The sequence below is a fragment of the Microtus oregoni genome, unplaced genomic scaffold (assembly GCF_018167655.1).
Source record: "Microtus oregoni isolate MIOR12 unplaced genomic scaffold, Mior012 000015F_ref0000493, whole genome shotgun sequence".
Classification (NCBI taxonomy): domain Eukaryota; kingdom Metazoa; phylum Chordata; class Mammalia; order Rodentia; family Cricetidae; genus Microtus; species Microtus oregoni.
The window spans coordinates 41,074,758-41,094,781 of record NW_024543074.1 but is presented as its reverse complement, the minus strand read 5'-3'; the positions used below and the strand labels follow the sequence as shown (position 1 = coordinate 41,094,781).

The window sequence follows — 20,024 nt, the reverse complement described above, 5'->3', positions numbered from 1 at the left end:
TAGCTGGCATCTACTAAGTCCGCAGCTGTCACTAGTGTAGAGAGCTGCCCATGGGCATGTGAGCTTGGCACGCCTGGCCTCCCACTCATGCAGGTGGGGTGGCAGGTGTTTGCAGTTAGCCCAGAAAACGAAACAGTGGTGTGTGACAGAGAGTGGAAACAGACAGGGCCAACAGTGTCTGCTGCAGGGGAGGAACTGGCTCTTCAGATGAGGGGGACAGGAGTGAGTTCTCCGGAAAGACGGTGTGCTAGCTATGATCCAGACCCTGGAAAGGAGTCAAGAATCGAAATAGTCTTCCTAGACAGGAAGCGAGGACAAATACTGGGTGGGACTAACTGGGATTGTCTATAAAACAGAGCTCTGAGGGGTAAGAGACTATCAAAGGCGCTAGTGGAAGCCGGGTAGCTTGTATTTGAGGTAGACAAGCCCTGGGATCAGAGGTAGACCCAGGTGCGGTGCTTAGGTCTCTGCTGCCAGCTGTGGACTTGCCCATCTCGGGGACCCATCCTTGACTCCTTTTCCTAGACTGTTTCTGTTAGCAAGATCGGGCACTCCATCCAAGCCATGGAACCAATCATGTGTGAGCTTTGTGGGCCCTGCTCAAAATCCTGTAGTGCAGTACTAATTATAACTGAAAAAAAGAAAGAAAGGAAAATACAAGTTAAAATACAGTGTGAGACCCAGCTTGGACCACTATCTCACTTCATCTCCTACCAGAAACCTTTCTCACTATTGCCTTCCAGGCACACCAGTCCCTTTGCTGTCTCTGGAACATTCCAAGCAGCCTCCTACCCCTGGTCCTTTGTTCAGTGTATCCCACCCAGGTATCCCCATGACCCACACATGGGACTGTACTATACTCGTATCAATCACTAAGGCCCCACAGGCAGGCTGATCTGGACCACTCCTTCCAGGACCATCTCCCCATCCACAAACCCTCTCTTCACAGACACACAGCTACTCCAGAGCATACTGCTGTACAGTATTGTGTGCTACGCGTTTACTTGTCTGCTCTCTGACTTTTCCTAGGAGGACATAAAGTTCACAAGGGAAGGATCTTGAAAACTCGAAGCTCTCAGAATAGTGTGTTTGGTGATGAGGGTTTTTTGGGGGGTTGGGGAATGAATTGCTTAACAGAAGAGCTTAGCTCTGGTCCCTCCTCTGTCGCTAGCTCGGCGAGCAGCTTTGTGCACACTGACCCTCGCTTTCTGTCTTAGTTTCTGTGCGTCTCAAGCAGACACATAAGCTGTACCTTAGAAAGGAGTGGAGTGAAATGAGGCCGCAGATGTGAAAATACTGTGCATCATTGAATTCATTATATAAATGCAAGGCTTCCTTTTAAGATCAAGGTTTCCTGGCTTTGGGTGAGTTTTTTTTTTTTGTTTTGTTTTGTTTTGTTTTGTTTTTTCTGAACTGGAAGGAAATTCCATTTGCAGTAAAGAATCCTTCATGGATGTCAGAGGTGGCCAGGCCTCCTCTGGGAGAACAAGTCTGGTTCACTGTACATGAAAGAGCATAGTGAGAGATAAAGGCCCCTGCAGATGCCAGCCCCTTCCAGAGACTTGTTGGTGACCTTGGGCAACTTGCAGGCATTTGTTCCCAGCAGTCTTCAGTGGCTCCTCTCTCCAAAGGTAAAGCAGGGTGGAAAGCAAGGATGGTCCTTCCTTCAAGATTTTCCTTTTACTTCTTCTATCTGTGCCCTTAAGACTCTGGGACATTAAGGTGACTTAAAAGTAAAGGGACTTGTCACCCAAGTTCAAAACCCAAGTTTAATCCCCAGAACCCATGTAGATGTCAAAGGAAAGACTAGTCTTCACACAATTATTTTCTGATCTACACACACACACACACACACACACACACATGCACACACACAATGTCACACACAGTCAAGTACATACACTGTGCACATAGTGTTTTCCAGGTACAACAGGGCAATTGCACATATGAGTTCATAGTAGTTTTGACACAATGAACAATACTCGCATGAGCTTAAGCTAGCAAAATCCCAATATGAAGATGGGAGGTTGGCACAAATCCCCACCCCTAGCCAAAAAGTTATTGCCAATTGGTAGCTGCTGGGAGAGCCAGTGCTCTTGAAGAATATGGATACCTGGTAGGTTTATCATGCAGGGGTTGGTCCCACACACAAGAGTTTATTAAACACAATGGGTAAAAATATAAAAAAGAAGGCATGAAGTTAAGTGGGTAGTGAAGAATGGATCCAGGAGGAGCTAGAGGAGGAGTTAGCATCATCAAAATAAACTGTATGGAATCCTAAAAGAAATAACAGCAATACTAATAATAAATAATTTTTAAAATCCCAGCCATTCATCAGTCGTCAGTCTAGATGCATAGTGTCTATTTTACCTTTTCCCTAACCTCCAGACTCCATTGCATAAACACACAAAGTCACGTGGCCCAAGGTAGTGTAAGCCAGCGCCCCCTTCATCCTGGGGATGCCATCCTCAGGCAGGCACTCTTGGCCTCTATGCTAACTTTGTGTGAAGGACTCTATGATAATGGAATGCAAAGGGGGCAAGATAGTGCTGTCTACCTTCAGTCTGTTCTGCCTTGAGAAGCAGAAGAGAAAGCCTCATGAGTCTGCACTGTGGTGACATAGACCTGCAGACATGTCACCGCGGTGACATGGACCTGCCTAAGCAACATATTTGACTTCCCCCTTTCCTTCCTCCACAGGGTTTCATGGACATTGACTTAAACAAGTTCAAGGAGAGTGGAGCCAATGTGACGGGTTTCCAGTTGGTGAACTATACAGACACTATCCCAGCCAGAATCATGCAGCAGTGGAGGACGAGCGACGCTCGAGACCACACCAGGGTCGACTGGAAGAGGCCGAAGGTGTGAAAACGGATACCCATTAGTCTCCCCTAGTCAGCCCCAAACACTGGGGCATGTTCGTCTGTAGGAAGGAAATGGGTTTTCTACAAAGCAAAGGAAAGCATCACCATGAGGGTCAGGCCCCCCAGCACAACAGTGGTCAGCAGCCCAGGACTGTTACATTGGTGCACAGGCATCAAAGATCCCAAATTCTTGTTGTTACCCTCAGCATCTGATTCTGCCACCCTCAGCTTTTGCCTTCTGCTATATAGCACAAGAAGGCTGCACAGACTTCCATCATGATGCCTGCATTCTCCCCAGCATTTGCTAATTGATTTTTGTTGGGGGACAAAATACTTGAACAGATCAGCTCTAGGAGGAAAGGTTTATTTGAGCTCATGGTTGCAGTGTGTGGGCCCATTGGCTCCATTGCCTTTAGGGCTGTGGCAAGGCAGGAACATTGCAGTGGAAAGATTCAGTGGAGGGAAACCACTCCTGTCGAGGCATCCATGAAGTGGGGATTCTGAAAGGGGCCAGAGACAAGCTACAGCCATCAAAGGCACACACTCAGTGGCCCCACTTCCTCCAAGGAAAACCCCGCCTCCTGATTTCCATCTCTTCCCAGGGATGCCCCTGGGTTATCAGTTCATGGGGGGGGGGGGGTGTAAATGCACTGGTTAAAGTCAGTATCCTCATGATACAGTTGCTTTGCCAAAGCCCGCCTCTGGGAGTTGTGCCTTCGCCACGTGAGGGCTTTTCTCTGTGGAGGGAGGACAGAGTCAGGCCCAAACCATAACACAGCAGGAGGATGAGAGAACAAAAAGCACACTTGCTATTTTTCAAAACTCTTTTTCTGAGGCTGGGGAATGGCTCATTTGGTAAAATGCTTATTGCTCCTGGCTGGGACTCCCAATAACCATGTAAAAGCCAGACACAGAAACACAAACCTGTAACCCTGGTGCTGGGAAGGCAGAGGCAGGAGGGTCCCTGGAGCTTGCTGGTAAACCAGTCTTAGTTAAATTGGTGAGTTCTGGGTTCAGTGAGAAACCCTGTCTCAAAATTAAGGTGTGGAAAAACCAAAAGGACTCTGGATGTTGACCTCTGACCTCAACACACGCACATGTGCATATACAACCACACATACATGAACATGTACACACAGAGACTTCCTCTCAGAAGTCACTAGCAGCTCTTCTGCTTACACACCCCTGGCCCCATGTAAGCAAACAGCCTTTAGCTGGTTGCAAGGGAAGCCAGAAAATGCTGCTTCTATTCTACTCAGGGCCACCATCTTTCTTTCTTCTCTAGCAGTGACAGGGGTTGAAACTGACACCTCACAAGTGCTAATCAAGCACGACAGCTCCCACCCTTCTGTCACCATCTCATGGAGCACAAGAAAAATGCCCACCTCATTAGAGAGGATGCCTCTGGGGAATGGCGTGCTGAGGTGGCACATGCTCCCTACTTCTGTCTGCCCAGCTGACCATCAGAGAACCTTGTCTGGAGATGCACAACTGCTTTCCATTTGGATCTACAGCCAGCTTCTCACTCCTCAGGCCCAGAGCCAAACCCTGTTTTGTTTGATACCTGATAGTGTTTGTGAATGTGGAGAGTGGGCCATTGGCCTTCTAAGTCAAATCCCATAGCATGGCAATGGCTAAGTGTGGCCCTGAGAGGGACGCTGAGGCCAAGTCTGTTGTCTGGGACCATCAGAGCATCTGTGGCTCATGTTTCTAGGCTGTTTGGTCAACTTTGTGGACCACAGTTTATATAACTGAGGCACTTCCTGTCCCATCAGTGATCAAAAAGACTTAACTCTTGGAGAATGAAGACTCATTGCAGTATCTGATTAAACCAAGTGCCTTCAGACAAAGATTGACTGGCACTGGATAACAAATTAGTTGATGACTGCCCAAGCCAGTTTCTAAGGGTAATGCATTTTTTTTCTGAGAAAATAAAACAGGCGTCAGGCGGTGGTGGTGCACACCTTTAATTCCCGCACTTGGGAGGCAGAGGCAGGCATATCTCTGTGAATTCGAGGCCAGCCTGGTCTACAAGAGCTAGTTCCAGGACAGGCTCCAAAGCTACAGAGAAACCCTGTCTCGAAAAAACAAAAATGAAAAATAAAAAAATAAAATAAAACAGGCATAGTGGTGCATGCTTGCAATACCAGCACTTGAAATGTGGGGGCAGGAGGATCATCTGGGGCTACACATAGTTCCAGGCTAGCCTCTTTCAAAAACATAAATTAGAAGGGCCTCAGAAGGCAACTCAGTCAGTGAAGAGCTTGCCACGGAAACATGACGGCTGTCTTTGGATTCCCAGCGCCCGCAGACAAAGTTAGGCCTGGCAATGTGTGCTTGTAATCCCAGCACTGGGCAAGCAGAGACAGGAGGTCTCAAAAATAAGATAGGGAGAAACTGAGGAAGACCTTTAGCCTGGAGAGGGAGAGAGAGAGTGAGAGGGAGAGAGAGAGAGAGAGAGAGAGAGAGAGAAAGATACATATATGCACCCATGACCACAAATAACAAATCAGATCAGAAAATAAACTAGGAATTGGAAAACAAACTCATCTTCTAGCTGTGCAGTGTGACCTTAAGATGACGTACTAGGTAATAAGACCAGTTTTGCCTCATTCACATCTTAGCTGCCCTTTGGTCAAGCAAGAAAAACCCTGAAGTGCTATCATTAATCCACAAGACGGGGAGTGTATAGAATATGCATTTACCATGGAGTAAGCCATGCACGGAGATAATTAGGAGCTTGTTCATCCTAGAATATTGTTTTCGTTATTGTTAGAAGAGGTGGTGGAGCAGGCAGCTCTTCTTGGCTCCCAGTTGCTAACTCTCCTACAGAGGAAGCCAACTGACTTTCCATGTATTTGGCCTGCAGATATGTTATATTTAATCTGTGCGTTTCTTCCCAATTAAACCAACATTTTTCAGATCACAAGACTGAACACCAAACTCCAAAATGCTGGCTTGCCTTTAAAGGTTATAACTGGCCATGCTAAACTTACAGCTTTGGAGAGGCCACTGGCTGGACAGACCTGTGAGAGAGATGACGTTCCAAACCATAGCTCCTACCCACTGGCCCACCACAAACTTCTCTCCACCAAGAAGCCATTCCCCAACACAGCCCCCATCCCATCTTTCTGTCAGCTCTCTCTGATGCCTGCCTGTCTCCCTTCCTTCCCCAGTATACATCCGCTCTCACCTACGATGGTGTGAAGGTGATGGCCGAGGCCTTCCAGAGCCTGCGGAGGCAGCGGATTGACATATCCCGACGGGGAAATGCTGGGGACTGTCTGGCTAACCCAGCTGTGCCCTGGGGCCAAGGGATTGACATCCAGAGAGCCCTGCAGCAGGTAAGACTGGCAGAACCTTCCCACCTCATTCTTGGGAGCCAAACAGGAAAAGTCAGCCTCAAATACAAGCAGCATGCATCGCTCTGAAATGAAGGGTGTGCCTGGAGTTCAGAGTGACCACTGCACTGTTCGTGTCAAATGTGTGGAACTCAAGTCAAACTTAGGACAAAACAAAGAGACTGCTAAAGTGTAATATCATTCCTTACAGTATCAAGGCTGCATTCTCTGCTTAGGGCTAATGGAAGGAAGGAAGGAAGGAAGGAAGGAAGGAAGGAAGGAAGGAAGCCACTGACTTCCATGTTCAGAAAGAGGGCTTGATCTATGCAGGGACGAGGCTGGAGAGGTAGCTGATCAGGGAAAATGCTTACCACAAGAGCATGAGGACCAGTGCTCGGATCCCCAGCACCCACATGAACAGTGCGCAGATGAGACTGACTGGGTATCATCCCAGCACTCAGGAGGCAGGGATGGGCTCTCCACAGTGGGCTGGTTAGCCAGGCTAGAACTTGTGAGTTCTGGGATCAAGTGCAAGACTTTATATCAATATAAAAGATGGGGAGTAGCAGGGGAAGACATCGGCCTCTGGCTTCTACGTGTAAATGTAGACACATACATATGTACCCATCCACACATCTGTATACAGCACACACACACACACACACACACACACACACACACGCACACACACACACACACACACCACATACAAACTAGAAAAGAAAAGAAAGGCTCAGGGTTGGCTCTGAGCTGCGAGCAGACGCATATACAGCACACACACACACACACGCACAAACACACACATACACACACACACACCACATACAAACTAGAAAAGAAAAGAAAGGCTCAGGGTTGGCTCTGAGCTGCGAGCAGACGCGTATACAGCACACACACACACACACGCACAAACACACGCATACACACACACACACCACATACAAACTAGAAAAGAAAAGAAAGGCTCAGGGTTGGCTCTGAGCTGCGAGCAGATGCCTAGACTTGACTTCTTCATCCCTTTCCTATTGGTGCACTTTTTCAGGCTCTATTGCTCAGCCTTCTGACCCAACTTTCTCAAGTCTAAGCACTGTAGTCATCAATTCTGTTTGCACTCGAACAGCGAGAGAACAAGAATAGAAAATCATGCCTGGCCCCATTGATTGCCTATGCACAGGACTTGGAGGCAGAATCCAAATTCCACAGTGGAGAGTATAAATATTCAATTGCTAATATGCCTGCTGGGACAGCAGCATGAGGCAGTGGTATACATGGGTCTGTTTTGACCTTCCTGCTTTAGAAGTTTCTGAGGATCTCCCCACTGCTGGAATACTCTTGGAGGTCCTAAAAGTTTCCAGAAGTACTGCAAGCCCATGTTGTGGTTCTCAATTTGCTGGTTCACAGAATTGCCTCTGGTTCCTCCTGATGGAGGCTGTATTTCCAAAGAAATGGTGGGAAGGAGGCTACACTAAAAGCAAAGGGAATGGCAAAGCATGGGCATAGAGGGGAACCTATAGCGGCAAGATATTTTGTACGGTTGTCCTATAGAACCCACCTTTCCCAGCCAATGGTATTCCCCGGGGGGGGGGGGTCAGCTCCGCTATTAAGCGTGCATTCACAGACGGTGGATTTGGGCTCCCAGGGCAGAGGAGCACATGGAAACATGAGAGACATGAACACAAAATTCAAAAGGCAGAGGCAGGAGTATTTCTAGTTTCTACCTAACAAAAGTTACACATAAAATTGTAGAGAGAGAAAAAAATCTCTGAGAGTGCATTTATTTCCATGATGATCTAACTCTCATCTTTCTGCTGTAATATACACTCATCCCCTGCTTCTGCCCTAGCAGGACTGGAGAGAGTCAGTTGCCATGGTGAAGGCTCATATTTTAACTCTGTTTTGGAACTGAGACACATGTGTGCCTGCCTTTAATGGGTATCTCACAAAAGCTGACTGTGCCCTCCAGGGAACAAGTGGGACTAAACACTGGGGACAATGAAAAAAGTCAAGTCCAACCCACGAGAGACTCCTTCAGTCTCTTTGATGAGCGAACAAACAAACCAAAATGTTCCCTCACTAAGTCCATCTGTCTAAAACAGACTCCTTTTCAAATCTCTGTGAATCATCTTAGAATCAAGAGTTTATTGCTAGCAGAGACCTTGGGAATCACTGGGGTGGTTTTCGCCTCCCTTTATAAATGAGATGGTAGACCCAGGTGCCCTGTGATGACTCCCTGGTGACACAGAGGCTTAGTCACAGAGGTAGAACCAGACCACTGCCCAGGGCCTCTCCTTCTATGCATCAGGCCTACCCTGGGGCCCAGTAGACTCCACTCTATGGTATTGTCCCCTGGAGCCTTCACCTAGCCACTGTCCGGCCATTTTCCTTCCTTTCCTCTAGATAGTCACACCATCAGAGGACTGATGCACTAGCGCCTAGGTAAATCCTAATGGCATCCAAGCTTTGGAATCCAGGGATCTGCTCCAGAGCTCCTGTGTCTGTAGCCTTTGAGTCACACAAAGGTCACGCAGTACAAAGGGCCAAGCCCACCCTAGCTAAGATGGAGCTAATGGTGCCATCTGGAGTCTAGCACAACCTGCCTGACAGGCTAACATGCTAGGAAGTGAAACCCTGAAAATAATTGCAAGGATAGCTGTGATGTAGCATGATGGAGAGCCCGGGCCCTGAGCGTCTAGTGTACTACCTCACTGAGTGACCACAGAGCACAGTAGGAACCAGATTTGTTACTTATAAAATTGACAATTGGCAAGTACTCTTCCGTTGTCAAGCTGTAGCGAGACACCTCATCCTTTACCTAGCCCTTCCGTGATCTCTCCAGGGAAGCAGTTCAAGAAGAGAATGTGCTAAGTGAAGCCAGTCAGAACCTGGCCTCAGGATCAGTCACTCACCCATCACCAGCCCTCAGGCAATGTGTAGCAGGGCTCCATCTTCAGTGGGATCCTAACAGCTTAACTTATCCAGGACTTTAAGAAGCCCCGTTACTCCTTAGGATTCCTCACAGCAATGTTACATCGCTGGCTCCTCCTCTGTCTTTGGCTATAAATTCCCTGTTGCCTGTGCCCCTTTGTCATCCATTTGGAACTGAACCTAAATCTCTCACCCACTGAAAATTCTGATGGCAAGGAACCCTGGACCTGGAGCAATCACCCTGGGAAGAACAGCACTCCTAATTGGGCTTTAACAGAAATCTTGAATAATGACTTTTAACATGTCTAACATAGCCGACACTAACCATGGCTCTTGGGCAGGAAGGAAAGCATTTACCTCAGCATCCTGTTGGAGGCTGGCTCCAAGCTGGCACCAATTCCCTTTACCGGAAAACCAAGCCAAACCTTCCAGCTTTCATGAAGGCAGTTGGCAGGGACAAGGACAACTCCAAGAGTTCCAGGAGAGGAAGCAAGGGGAGATGACCGGCTGTGTCAGCCTGACTCACTCACCCTATAGTTGGGAGGGCTGACCGACTAGAGCACAGAATCATGAATGAGGTCAGTAGTTCCAAAGATGAGTTTCTAGATGTTTCTTCTACCCATCCTCACAAAGGGTTTGGGGCACAGACTCAGCCTCCAATTGTTCTGACATCCTGGTGGCTCTGCTATGTGTCCCCTCCCATCCTTCAGCACTGTGGTTTACCTCCAAGAGCATAGGTTTCCCCCAAGAAGCCATGAAGGGCATCAGTTACTCCAGGAATCTACTGACTCCCATGAATCTGGGGCCAAGAATAATCAATTATCTCCTCCATTTCAGCAGTCAGATTGGGGTAGGAACCTGAATGATTAGAGAAGAGTGATCAGTGACCTCCTATCTCTTGTGTTCCTCCATCCAAAAGGGCTAAGACCCTCTCTAAGCCCCACCATACTCATTCCTGTGTCTATCTGTCCTCAGTCCTCCAAAATCTCTGTGGTAAATTGTGGTCAGCTAGTAGCTAGCTCCACCCTCTCATTCAAAACAAACTTTATTGTCAGTCTCGGGAGTGTTAAAATGCAATCAAAAATTGAACAACATTTATTGATATCTGAGACTAGTGCCAAAGAACAGGTGCCTATTTGTATCGTCAGAGATGATTTTTCCTGTATGGTCAAGATAGTCTACCATACAGTCATCCAAACATTTTCCCCATCACTGTCTAAATAAATGACTTGAACTGAGACCTAGCAACCAAGCTACACACCTTGAACCTGAACCACTGGGAGAGCTGAGCGTGGGCCAGCATGGGGCTATATTAGTTTACTTCCCATCACTGTGATAATACACAGCACTTACAGAAGGAAGACTTTATGTGGGCTTCCAGTGCCAGAAGGATGAGTCCATCATGACCAAGAGGCATGCATGTGCTCCCAGCAACATTCTTTCTCCAGCAAGGCTGTACCACCCATACCTCCACAAAAAGCGCCAGCAACTGGAGGCCAAGTATTCGAATACACAAGCCTATGGGGAACATTTCCCCATTGAAAGCACCACAGTGACCAAGGGGAGAAGAAAGTGAAGTCACTGACTCCTCTCTAGCATTCTCTGTCAGCATCCATGTTCTGTCTTCTTTCTGGCAAGCAAGGATGGTCCAGACATTTCCAGGAGTGGCGATATCTCCAGCTTGCCAATGAGAGAGCAAAGAGCTTGTATAATCTGCTCAGTGTTTGGGTCCTGTCATGGCCTCCCTACTGAGACTTCAAACCAGAAAGGGATGAAAGGGTCATCTTCAGAACAGGCAGGCACGTACACACACACACACACACACACACACACACACACACACACACCAGCTATCCTTCCTGACTGCTGTCTGAAAAAGAAAACTCTGCATGCCTTTTATTCAAGCTACTGAAGGCGAGGATATAAGCAATGCTTATATTGTCAGAGAGACTTACCTTGGCACTCATAGGCAGGAAGGATCTGAGGACATAGGGTCACCATCGAGGACTACGGCTTTATTTCCTGGACTCATCCTCAGCTTAAAGGTTACTCGGTCTCTACAGAGAAATGGGCTCTCAGTTCCATATTGCCTACTGGATCTGAAATCTGAACCTAAAGGTAAAATCCGTGCAAGTTCAGTCTGGCAATTCCCATGCCATAGATTTTGGGATCCGGTAGAAATGATGCAGGAGGCATCTGAGACGTCTATAAAGTCCTGCCCACTCTGGCTGAATGTGAGGTACCCATAGGTGCACTCTGGTTTCCACCGCACTTGCGCATTAGCTGTATCTCTTAAGGTAGATGGGGCAGGAACTTTGTAACCTGCAGACTGAAAAGCATGAATCCCCCAAGGTCACCTGGGTATCAGTGGGGAAGCTAGTGTCAAATCCGGGCCATCAGATATGCGGGTATTTTATTGCCTGAACTCACAAAGGTATTAAGGCACCTTTTCCAGTCACATCCAAGGCATCAGTTCTGAGCCTGGATTCCAGTGTGGGGTCTTCTTCTGACTCACCAGTGGTGGCACCAGTGTCCCTCGGCTTCTCCACCTTCAGTTGCTCATCTGAGCAGCGCAGGTTGCCAAGGGAGTGTTTGGCTAAGGGTGATGGGAAGATGTCCCATTAGCATGCCCTCTGCTGACTGATAGTGTTTTCCTGAAGCAATAGGAGAGACTGTGCCCAGTTAGGTGAGGAAGTCCTCTCCGTGCTTATGCCAGCCACAACATGGGGTGGGAATTTCAGCCTATGGCCTCCTTCAAACTTTAATACATGTAGCGTTTTTGGGGTTTGAGGTTTTGCTCCAGCAGAAGAATCGACAAATGCCGATAGCAGGTATGTGGACTGGGTGTTTCCAGGATCTTGCTGGGTTATTTGAGAAGGAAACAAAAGCTCACAGAGACTGTAAAGAAGCAAGAACACTTTCCTTAAGGCAGAGTGTTAGCATAGATCAGAAAGAGGTACACTGTCAGAATCGTCAGTGTGCCGTGTGCGTGAGGGTACTTGAGGTCCCTGTTTATCTTTCAGTCTTCCTTTTATGGGGTTCAGAGGAAGGCAGAGTTAGGTTACTAGGAGTGCCATTTTGGAGGTTCTCTATTTTGGAAGACAGACATAGATTAATAGGTCTTTGCTCACTGTGCATGTCCCTCCCCATCATGTACCTGATCTCAACCATATATGTACACACATACACATATACATATGTAATAGTGTGTAGGCATAAGAGGGTAAATAGGAGATTCCCCCTAAAAGTTCATTCAAAGAAACGCAGCTTGCTTTACTGCACATGCACCCCCAAACCAATCTAGACAAGACTGGCCCGTCTTCCTTGGTTTCAGGATCTGTTTCCAAGACATGTTTGAATAGACACAGGGCATTAGGAAGAGGTTGCTGAGGGCATTAACTTGTTTCCATGGCTTAAAACAGATGAGTGTGAACTTCATGCAGACAGGGGTCCTAAGTTGCCAACAGGTTGCTAGGTGCGTTGCTCAGAGAGGATGTGTGCCCAGCCCAGTCAAGCAGACTCCCAAGCTAGTAAACTATTCTATGTGCTTGCCTGTCTCAGTGGCACATGCCTGTGATCCCATCACTAAGGAATAGAGACAACAGCAGGGTTAAAAGTCTAAGGTCATCTTTGTCAGGTTTAAAATCAGATTGAGCTCTTTAAGACACCATTTCAGTAAACCGAAAACCACACAAGCACAAGCAACAAAACAACATGGGAACAAACATGAAACGAAGCTACTGAGTTGGCAGCTTCCCTGCTCACCATCTAACTCTGTCTGCAGGTACGATTCGAAGGTTTGACCGGAAATGTGCAGTTTAACGAGAAAGGGCGCCGGACCAATTATACCCTCCACGTGATCGAAATGAAGCATGACGGGATCCGCAAGGTAAGGGCCACCTTGGCTGACTTGACCGAGTGGAGGCTCAGGCTAGTAATGAGGGTCCTGGACACCCACCTCACCTATACCGTTGAAGAGACTCAGGCCGCTGTGTGTTCTAGATTCTTCTAGGCTCTGCCACTTGTCATTTGGGGTTTGGAGAGAGTCAGGTCTTGTTTCTGAGAATTGATTCCCTCTCTAAAATGGAGATGCAACTCCTATATTTTTTTCTAACAATGCTTGAGACTCATGGGACAGAAAAACACTCTGAAAATGCAAAGAAGGAGTCTGGCATACTCACATTTACCTGGGACCCCAATGTTTGAGTGCCTGAGGCTGGAGGATAATTGTAGGTCTGAGACTAGCCAAGGATATAAAATGAGATTTGCCTTCATTTTCTTAAGACCCTGAAGATACAAAGCAATAGATGTGTATAGCATGCCAGTGATATTCCTGGATTCTGGAGAATTATAGAATGTTTATTGGTGAGGTTAATCATCTTCTGATTGCCCATACCTATTCACAGCCATGCTCTCTTCTCCACAGAAGTCAAAGTGAAAAACACATTGTGTATATAACGTTAATATTCATATTAGACCTTTGAAGATGAAGTACAGATCCTTGGCTCTTACTTAAACTCTAAGAGTCACTGTGATTTGGCCACTGTCAATGTCTCCACCTTTGACCTTTGACACTTCCTTCACACCACTCCAGCCAATCTTCCTTCTTTGAATCCATGTGCTCCATTCTACTCCGGACACTTCCCCTACCAAGGGACGATCGGTTCTCTACCCTGCTGCTGTCTTTTGCTAGGTTGATACCTCCTCAGCCTTCAGCACTTAGAGCAAAGGGTGTCCTTGGAGACAGCTTTCCTGGCTGCTTGCATTCTGTCTCTTGGCAGCCTCTGTCTCCCCTGCCCTCAGCCTTCTTCATGTCTGCTTCCTTGTGGTAAGCTAGCAAGAAAGCATTGCAGAGGGTTTTAAAGCTGATGAAGAGCTGCTAGAACCAAAGCCCAGCTTCTCCATTTTCTCGTCTGGGATCTGGGCAGATCTCTGAGCTAGGTAGACAGAGTTCACCAGAATGCTGACCTCGTGGATTCATTGAGATGACTCAAGACTCCCTAGTGTTTGGAAATTCTAGATGCTAGGCTAGCTCTGGACCCTGGAAAGCTGGCACCATGTCTGAGACATGGTGGCCTCTGTGTCTCCAAGGATGTGTTACATATCCTCACTTTGGCCACACAGATTATTGAAATTTAACTTTTTAATGAATTAAATCTAAGAATTGTCAAGTGCTACACAGTCACATGTGACTCCTGGGTGTCACGTCTGACAGTGCAGACACAGAGTATTGGTGCCATTGCAGAAGATTCTAGATAGCTCTGAGGACACAGCATTCTTGGGTCCCCAAGCCCAGACACCCTTCTTCACCATAGAACCCACCTGTACTCCCTAGCTGTCTCGGCTCATTAGGGCTGTGAGATTTTCCACAGTTGCCATAATAGATTGCTACAAACCAGGACTTCAAGCCACACAAATATTTCACCTTATGATTATGTACATGGATGGATTACATAGTCAAAGTGCTGGCAGGATCATCTTCTTTTCTGGAGGTTTCTTTTTATTTACCAACTTTTTTCTAAAGGTTTCCCACTTCCCAATCCCTGTAGCACCATCTCTAGATACAGGCTCAGAAACCACATCTCTCTTTGTTTCCCTAGCACAACTGAAGAAGGCTCTGCTTTAAATGGCTTGTAAACTAGGTGGACCCCACCCAGATTATCCCAGCTCCTTTCTCTATATCAGCTATGTGTCCCTTTTACTAGAATATGGTCAAACTCCGTGTATGCGATAGGGACATCTCTCAGGGCAAGCAATATTAGCCTGCCCACGCCAAGAGTTTGGTTTTGTCAACTTGATGCTCGCAAGTCCTGCTTCTAGAGAAGGTCATTTCTTCTCTGAAAGTATTTGATTATCCTAACCCTCAACTCCCACATCTCTGAAATGGGAGCACGTCGTGCCTAGATTAGCTGAGTGGTGTGTTCATCAGATGCACACACCGACATCTGGACAGTCTGAGACAGCATCCTCAACTCTTTCAGAGCATGCGTATACCCAGTCTATCTAGTATCAACCTAAATGAAACATATCCATTTCTCCATGGGTAAACTGAGGCAGAAAAGCCCCTAAGCTTCACAATGTCCCAGAGAGCCATAGCTAAAGAGACACTAAATTTAGGGGCCCTGACTCCCTATCCCCTGTTTATTTGCAGCTTCTATCAACGCAAACAGGATCCAGGGGACACAATCAGGGCAGTGCTGGGGTTCTAAGGTACACTAGGAGAATCCTGCTGCTTGCAGAAGAGACAACAGACACATGACCTCCTTTTCCTTCCCTGACCACAGTTCTTTCAGACCCTCGGAAGAGCCATGACTCCTGCCTTACCATGGAACATGGGTGCTGTAGGCAGTTAACAAAGGGCTGGAACAGTCAAGATAGTTGCTCTTAGAAAACCAGTTTCCATGAACCTGGGCTGACTTCAGAATCGTCATAGTGACTATTGTTACCACTTGCCAGTGGCACAAGTTTGATGCCTGTACAATGCATCAAAGCCATGCGTTTGTATCATTAAAACATGTAGATTGTACCTGATCTGGTGGCACAGGCCTGTAAGCTCAACACTAGGGAAAGTGAGGCCAGGTGAACAGGAGAAATTCAAGATCAGCATGGGCTACAAACAAGAGACTAGCGAGGCTGCTGATGAGAATCCTTCACTCCCCCAGGTAGTGGGAGCTATTTAAATGAAGCCAATTTCCTGTCTAGTATTAGCAGTGCATTGCAGAAAGGGGGCAGTGTAAGGGATAGACGGGCAGTGTAAGGGATAGGCATGAGAATCAGACAGCATCCAGCTGTGGGTCAGCCACCTGACAGTTGCTAAGCCTAGCTAAGTCTGGATCTTTACGTGGGAGGGATTTGGCTGAGTAGCCTCCTGTTCCTCTCAGTTCTGGCATTTTAGACAACTCTTGAAAAATTCCACATGGTCGTGTTTTTACCAGCCCCTAATTCCAGGCACACTGATCACCTCCAGACCAGACCACAGTTCATTATGGAAGTGGAGTCAGAGACCTTCCTCATACATAAACTGCCTTTGGTGTGACCTTGCCAGTCATTACAGGACCTTTGCTGTGACTCTGAGCCTTCCCCTGACTCTGCCCAGAGAAGACTCTGTCTTCTCTAGACCTTGGCTTCATTAAGAACTTCCCAGAGCAAGCAGCTCCCTGTACAGATGAGATTCTTTACACAAGCCCTGCCTAGAGGCGTGCAGATTCTTGCAGCAGAGACAGGCTCAGTGCTAGAGATGAGTTCAAAGCTTCCTCCCCAGCTTGCTGGACTTTCATGGGAGAAGAATTGGGGTTCTAAGAACAGGCAAACCAGTAATTAAATAACATTTTACTCTGCACTGGTCATGTGACCTTGAACATGTCACTCAGCCTTCCTGACCTCAGTCACATCATCTCTGAGGCAGGAGAGGGATGCTGGTTATCCTGGGACTTGGAACACTGAGACAAGATCACTATCAGTTCAAGGGTAGTCTGGTCTATGCCATGAGACCCTGACTTAGAAGAAGAGAGAGAAGGAGAGATGGAGAAAGGGAAAGAGTGGGGAGGGATGGAGGGAAAAAAGGAGGAGGTTACTTCAAAGGATCGAATGAGACTCTGCCTACCTTTCCACAGCACAAGTTTGAGGAAAACAGTCTCGGGCATGCAGGGTCAGTCACCCACATCCACTGGCTCATGTTTTAAATTCCTCTCTGTCTGCCACAGAGACTTTACACCACTTCTGTATGCACCACACAGGAACATACACAACTAAATGGGCAGCCTTCAAATCCTCGAGCTAATGGCTGTGCCTGGTTTTCTGATCACCAGGCTGTTTTGAAACTCACTTTCTCGTGACTAAATCCTTTCTTAGAATGTGGTCTTACACGTTCTTTGTCTACAGGGTTCTGCCTCTCAGAAAATCAATCCCTCTGAATCCCTGCCTCCAGAACTTCTACTCAATCAGACTCCAAGCAAATTAATACGTACAGCTTTCAAGAGTGACCTTGTGCTAGTTTCAGGGACATTGCAAGGCCTTACCTGCCCTGTGTTTCTCTTCCTGGTTCAGGGCTTCTGGGAAACTCCAATCCTACCTGTATCCCGCTGACTCAGGGCCAGCCTGCTCCCCAGGCAATCCTGCTGCAGTTGGACATCCCACTGAGATGCTATCTTGCTAGGTTTTCTTCCAACAAACTTGGAGCTCCACAGAGCAGATTTGGCCCTGGCTCTAGTGTTGTCTAGTCCTATGAAGTCCCACTTATATGTATGACATCTGGGTTTCTTGAAATGAAACATCTTGTCATGTTGGGATGGAATCACACATTCTCTTACTGGCCACCCACAGGGGGCTGCAGGGCATTCCGCTGCAGAGTCCCACATCAGGGGACCAACAGTGGAGAGACAATGCCTTTGCCTATTGATTATGTGGCTGGCTATTTCAGTGCTTACTAATGGCGTCTGACATCTACCCCTTTCAATTTGATTTGAGTCCTCCCTTCCCTAGCCTGAGTTTGTACTCAGTCCAGGTCTTGCACATAACTAGGTGGGAAAAATTACAATGACCGGAATTCCTACCAGTATCTCCATCATTTTCTCATTCCTGTAGACTGCATGGCTTTCAATTCCACCTGCCTCCTTGAAGTCTTAAGTCCCTGGCATCCAACTTTTCACATACAAACTATTTTTAGTCTAAGATAATGACCTCAATACCGTTATTGCCTCATCTTCACTGGCCAGCTTCCTTGCTCTGGCCACCAGCTTCCTCACTGCCGTGGATCCTATTAGGTGTTTGTGGTCCCACCTTAGTACAAAGACCACATTTCTAGCCTAAGAGCTGGGAAGCATGTTTCAAATATACAACAAAATCACACTGCTTAGAAATTTTCACTGGCTTCTTACCTCCAAAAGATGCAGTACATCTCCTGACCTCAGTCTACAGAGCCCCAGGCATCCACGCTTGCTCTTTTTCTCTGGCTTATTGCTTTGCCTTTGGGCGTGGGAGATGCTGCTCTGTTTCTTGCATATTCCTTTTGCTATCGTTCTAGCAGGCTTCCCTATGCCATAGTCTGAGATAAAGTTGCAAAAAGTGTATTGTCAACCTTTTAGATGCGCTAGCTTGGCTAACGCTGAGTGGTGGGGGCTAAGCTCCAAAACCTACCTCTTATAGTGCAGGGAAAGTCAATCTCTTGTCTAGTCAATGTCTAGTTCTTGTCATTGTTTACTTAAGTGTTCTGCTTCATTAGAAGCAAAGAAGCATACATTACAGCAAGCTATGATAAACCCAGTTTGGAAGAAGTTTTAAAAGTTGAGGCTGGTGAGTTAAGATCAATGAAGTTTGGCTGTAGGACTCGGCTGAGAGTTGGGTGTTAAGAAGGCATCCCTGTCCACTAGGGTCTTGCTTGATGTCAGCATTTATCAAACAGATGGGGAAGAGAGAAAATGGAAACACTACTGGGAACTTGGGAAAGATCGGTCTGGAAAAGAGGCACATTACCCTCCCAGCATTCCATGCACCAGAACACAAGGATTCCTCCCAATGCGATGCAAAACAGCATGCACTTCTGGTTGGAGAGCCCCTTCCCGCTATCTCTACACTATGAAAGGCAAACAAGATGGTTTGGGGGTCAGCTAGCCATCTCTGCCACAATAGGCAACTAGTTATGACACCCCTCACTGGGGGAAGTTGGGAGCCGGGGCTTCAAAGGCGATCCTGGGGTTCCCATGTACAAATTCACCCTGATGGCTGCAGGGGAGATCAAGTGAATCCGCAGTTCTGTGATCACCAGCTCTTTAAACTTCATCCACTTAAGAATACCCGCTCTCTCATCTGGACTCATTTCCGACCTTCAAAGCATCTTTAGAGGCAGATGGAAAATAGGAGATCAAAAATAATAAGTGGCCCCAGGAGAAGACTTCACCCTGTTAGAATTTTCTTAAATCCTCTCCTGAACAGTGCGCCCCAATCTTTACCAAACTACTTACGATGATTTGCTTTCAGATAGAATCAAAGCCCCTACACCTTCTCTGTAGAGAATCAAGGTGCCATATGGTAATCCAGCCCACAGCTCTCATCTCCAAAGTCTCTTCAGACACTTCTGCCATCTTCCTCTGCATCCAGCTGTGGAGCTCGATATTCATATAAGTCTGCTGGCTCACGGGAGGTGTGAACCTGAGCCTTTGCCTCCAGATGTCTCTACCAACCCTGACAAGATCAGGTCTTCTTTTCCCATGAGACTACTAGCTAAGAAAAAAAATAAGCTTGTTCAGGACTGGGGAGATGGATCGATCAACAGAGCGATTGCTGGGAAAACATGAATTTGATCCCCAGAACCCATGGGAAAAATGAACCAGGTTCAGAAACATATATCTATAATCTATGCAATGGGGGAAGCCTCCCAGCGCTTGCACCACTGTGGCTATTCTGTGGCCCTGGGGAAGTTACCTCTCCACAGCACAGCATCCTCACACTTCATATAGGAGTGAAAACTGGCAAATGTTATGGGATTTTAATGGGGATGGAAGGGATTAAAACATAAAAAGCATTTAGAAAAGCAAGACGCATTCACTACCAGCAAACTCATCCCAGCCCTCAGTGATAAGAGCTGCTGCAGGCAGTAGATGACTGGGCAGCGTCCCAGGCCGAGAGCAGGCACTGCCCAGCTGCACCACCTCAGGAAGTGAACAGATGAGAGGGTAGAAAACTCGCTGAGCCAAAGCAAGAATGTGTGTATAGCTGCCATTGTGAATGGCTGGAGATCATAAAGAAACCATCGATGTCCAGGGAAATACATCAAGGTGAAGGGCCACACAAATCAGACATTTTGTGGACGGTGTCTCTGTTTCTGCACTGTGCTCTGGATGCTGAGAGGGCTGCTCGCTCTCCACCACCTGCCTGTCAACTGCCAGCTCTCCATCGT

General features: G+C 47.2%; 1 protein-coding gene across 2 annotated transcripts in view; it reads left to right on the top strand.

The window, feature by feature from the left end:
• The window catches only part of Gria1 (glutamate ionotropic receptor AMPA type subunit 1), a 311,889-nt gene that overhangs the window by 205,454 nt on the left and 86,411 nt on the right, over nucleotides 1-20,024 (top strand). For both annotated transcript variants that reach the window (XM_041665038.1, XM_041665037.1), the window contains exons 6-8: nucleotides 2,701-2,862; nucleotides 6,041-6,208; nucleotides 12,915-13,019. In XM_041665038.1, coding sequence (XP_041520972.1) covers nucleotides 2,701-2,862; nucleotides 6,041-6,208; nucleotides 12,915-13,019 — 435 coding nt within the window. The remainder of the gene's footprint in view (nucleotides 1-2,700; nucleotides 2,863-6,040; nucleotides 6,209-12,914; nucleotides 13,020-20,024) is intronic.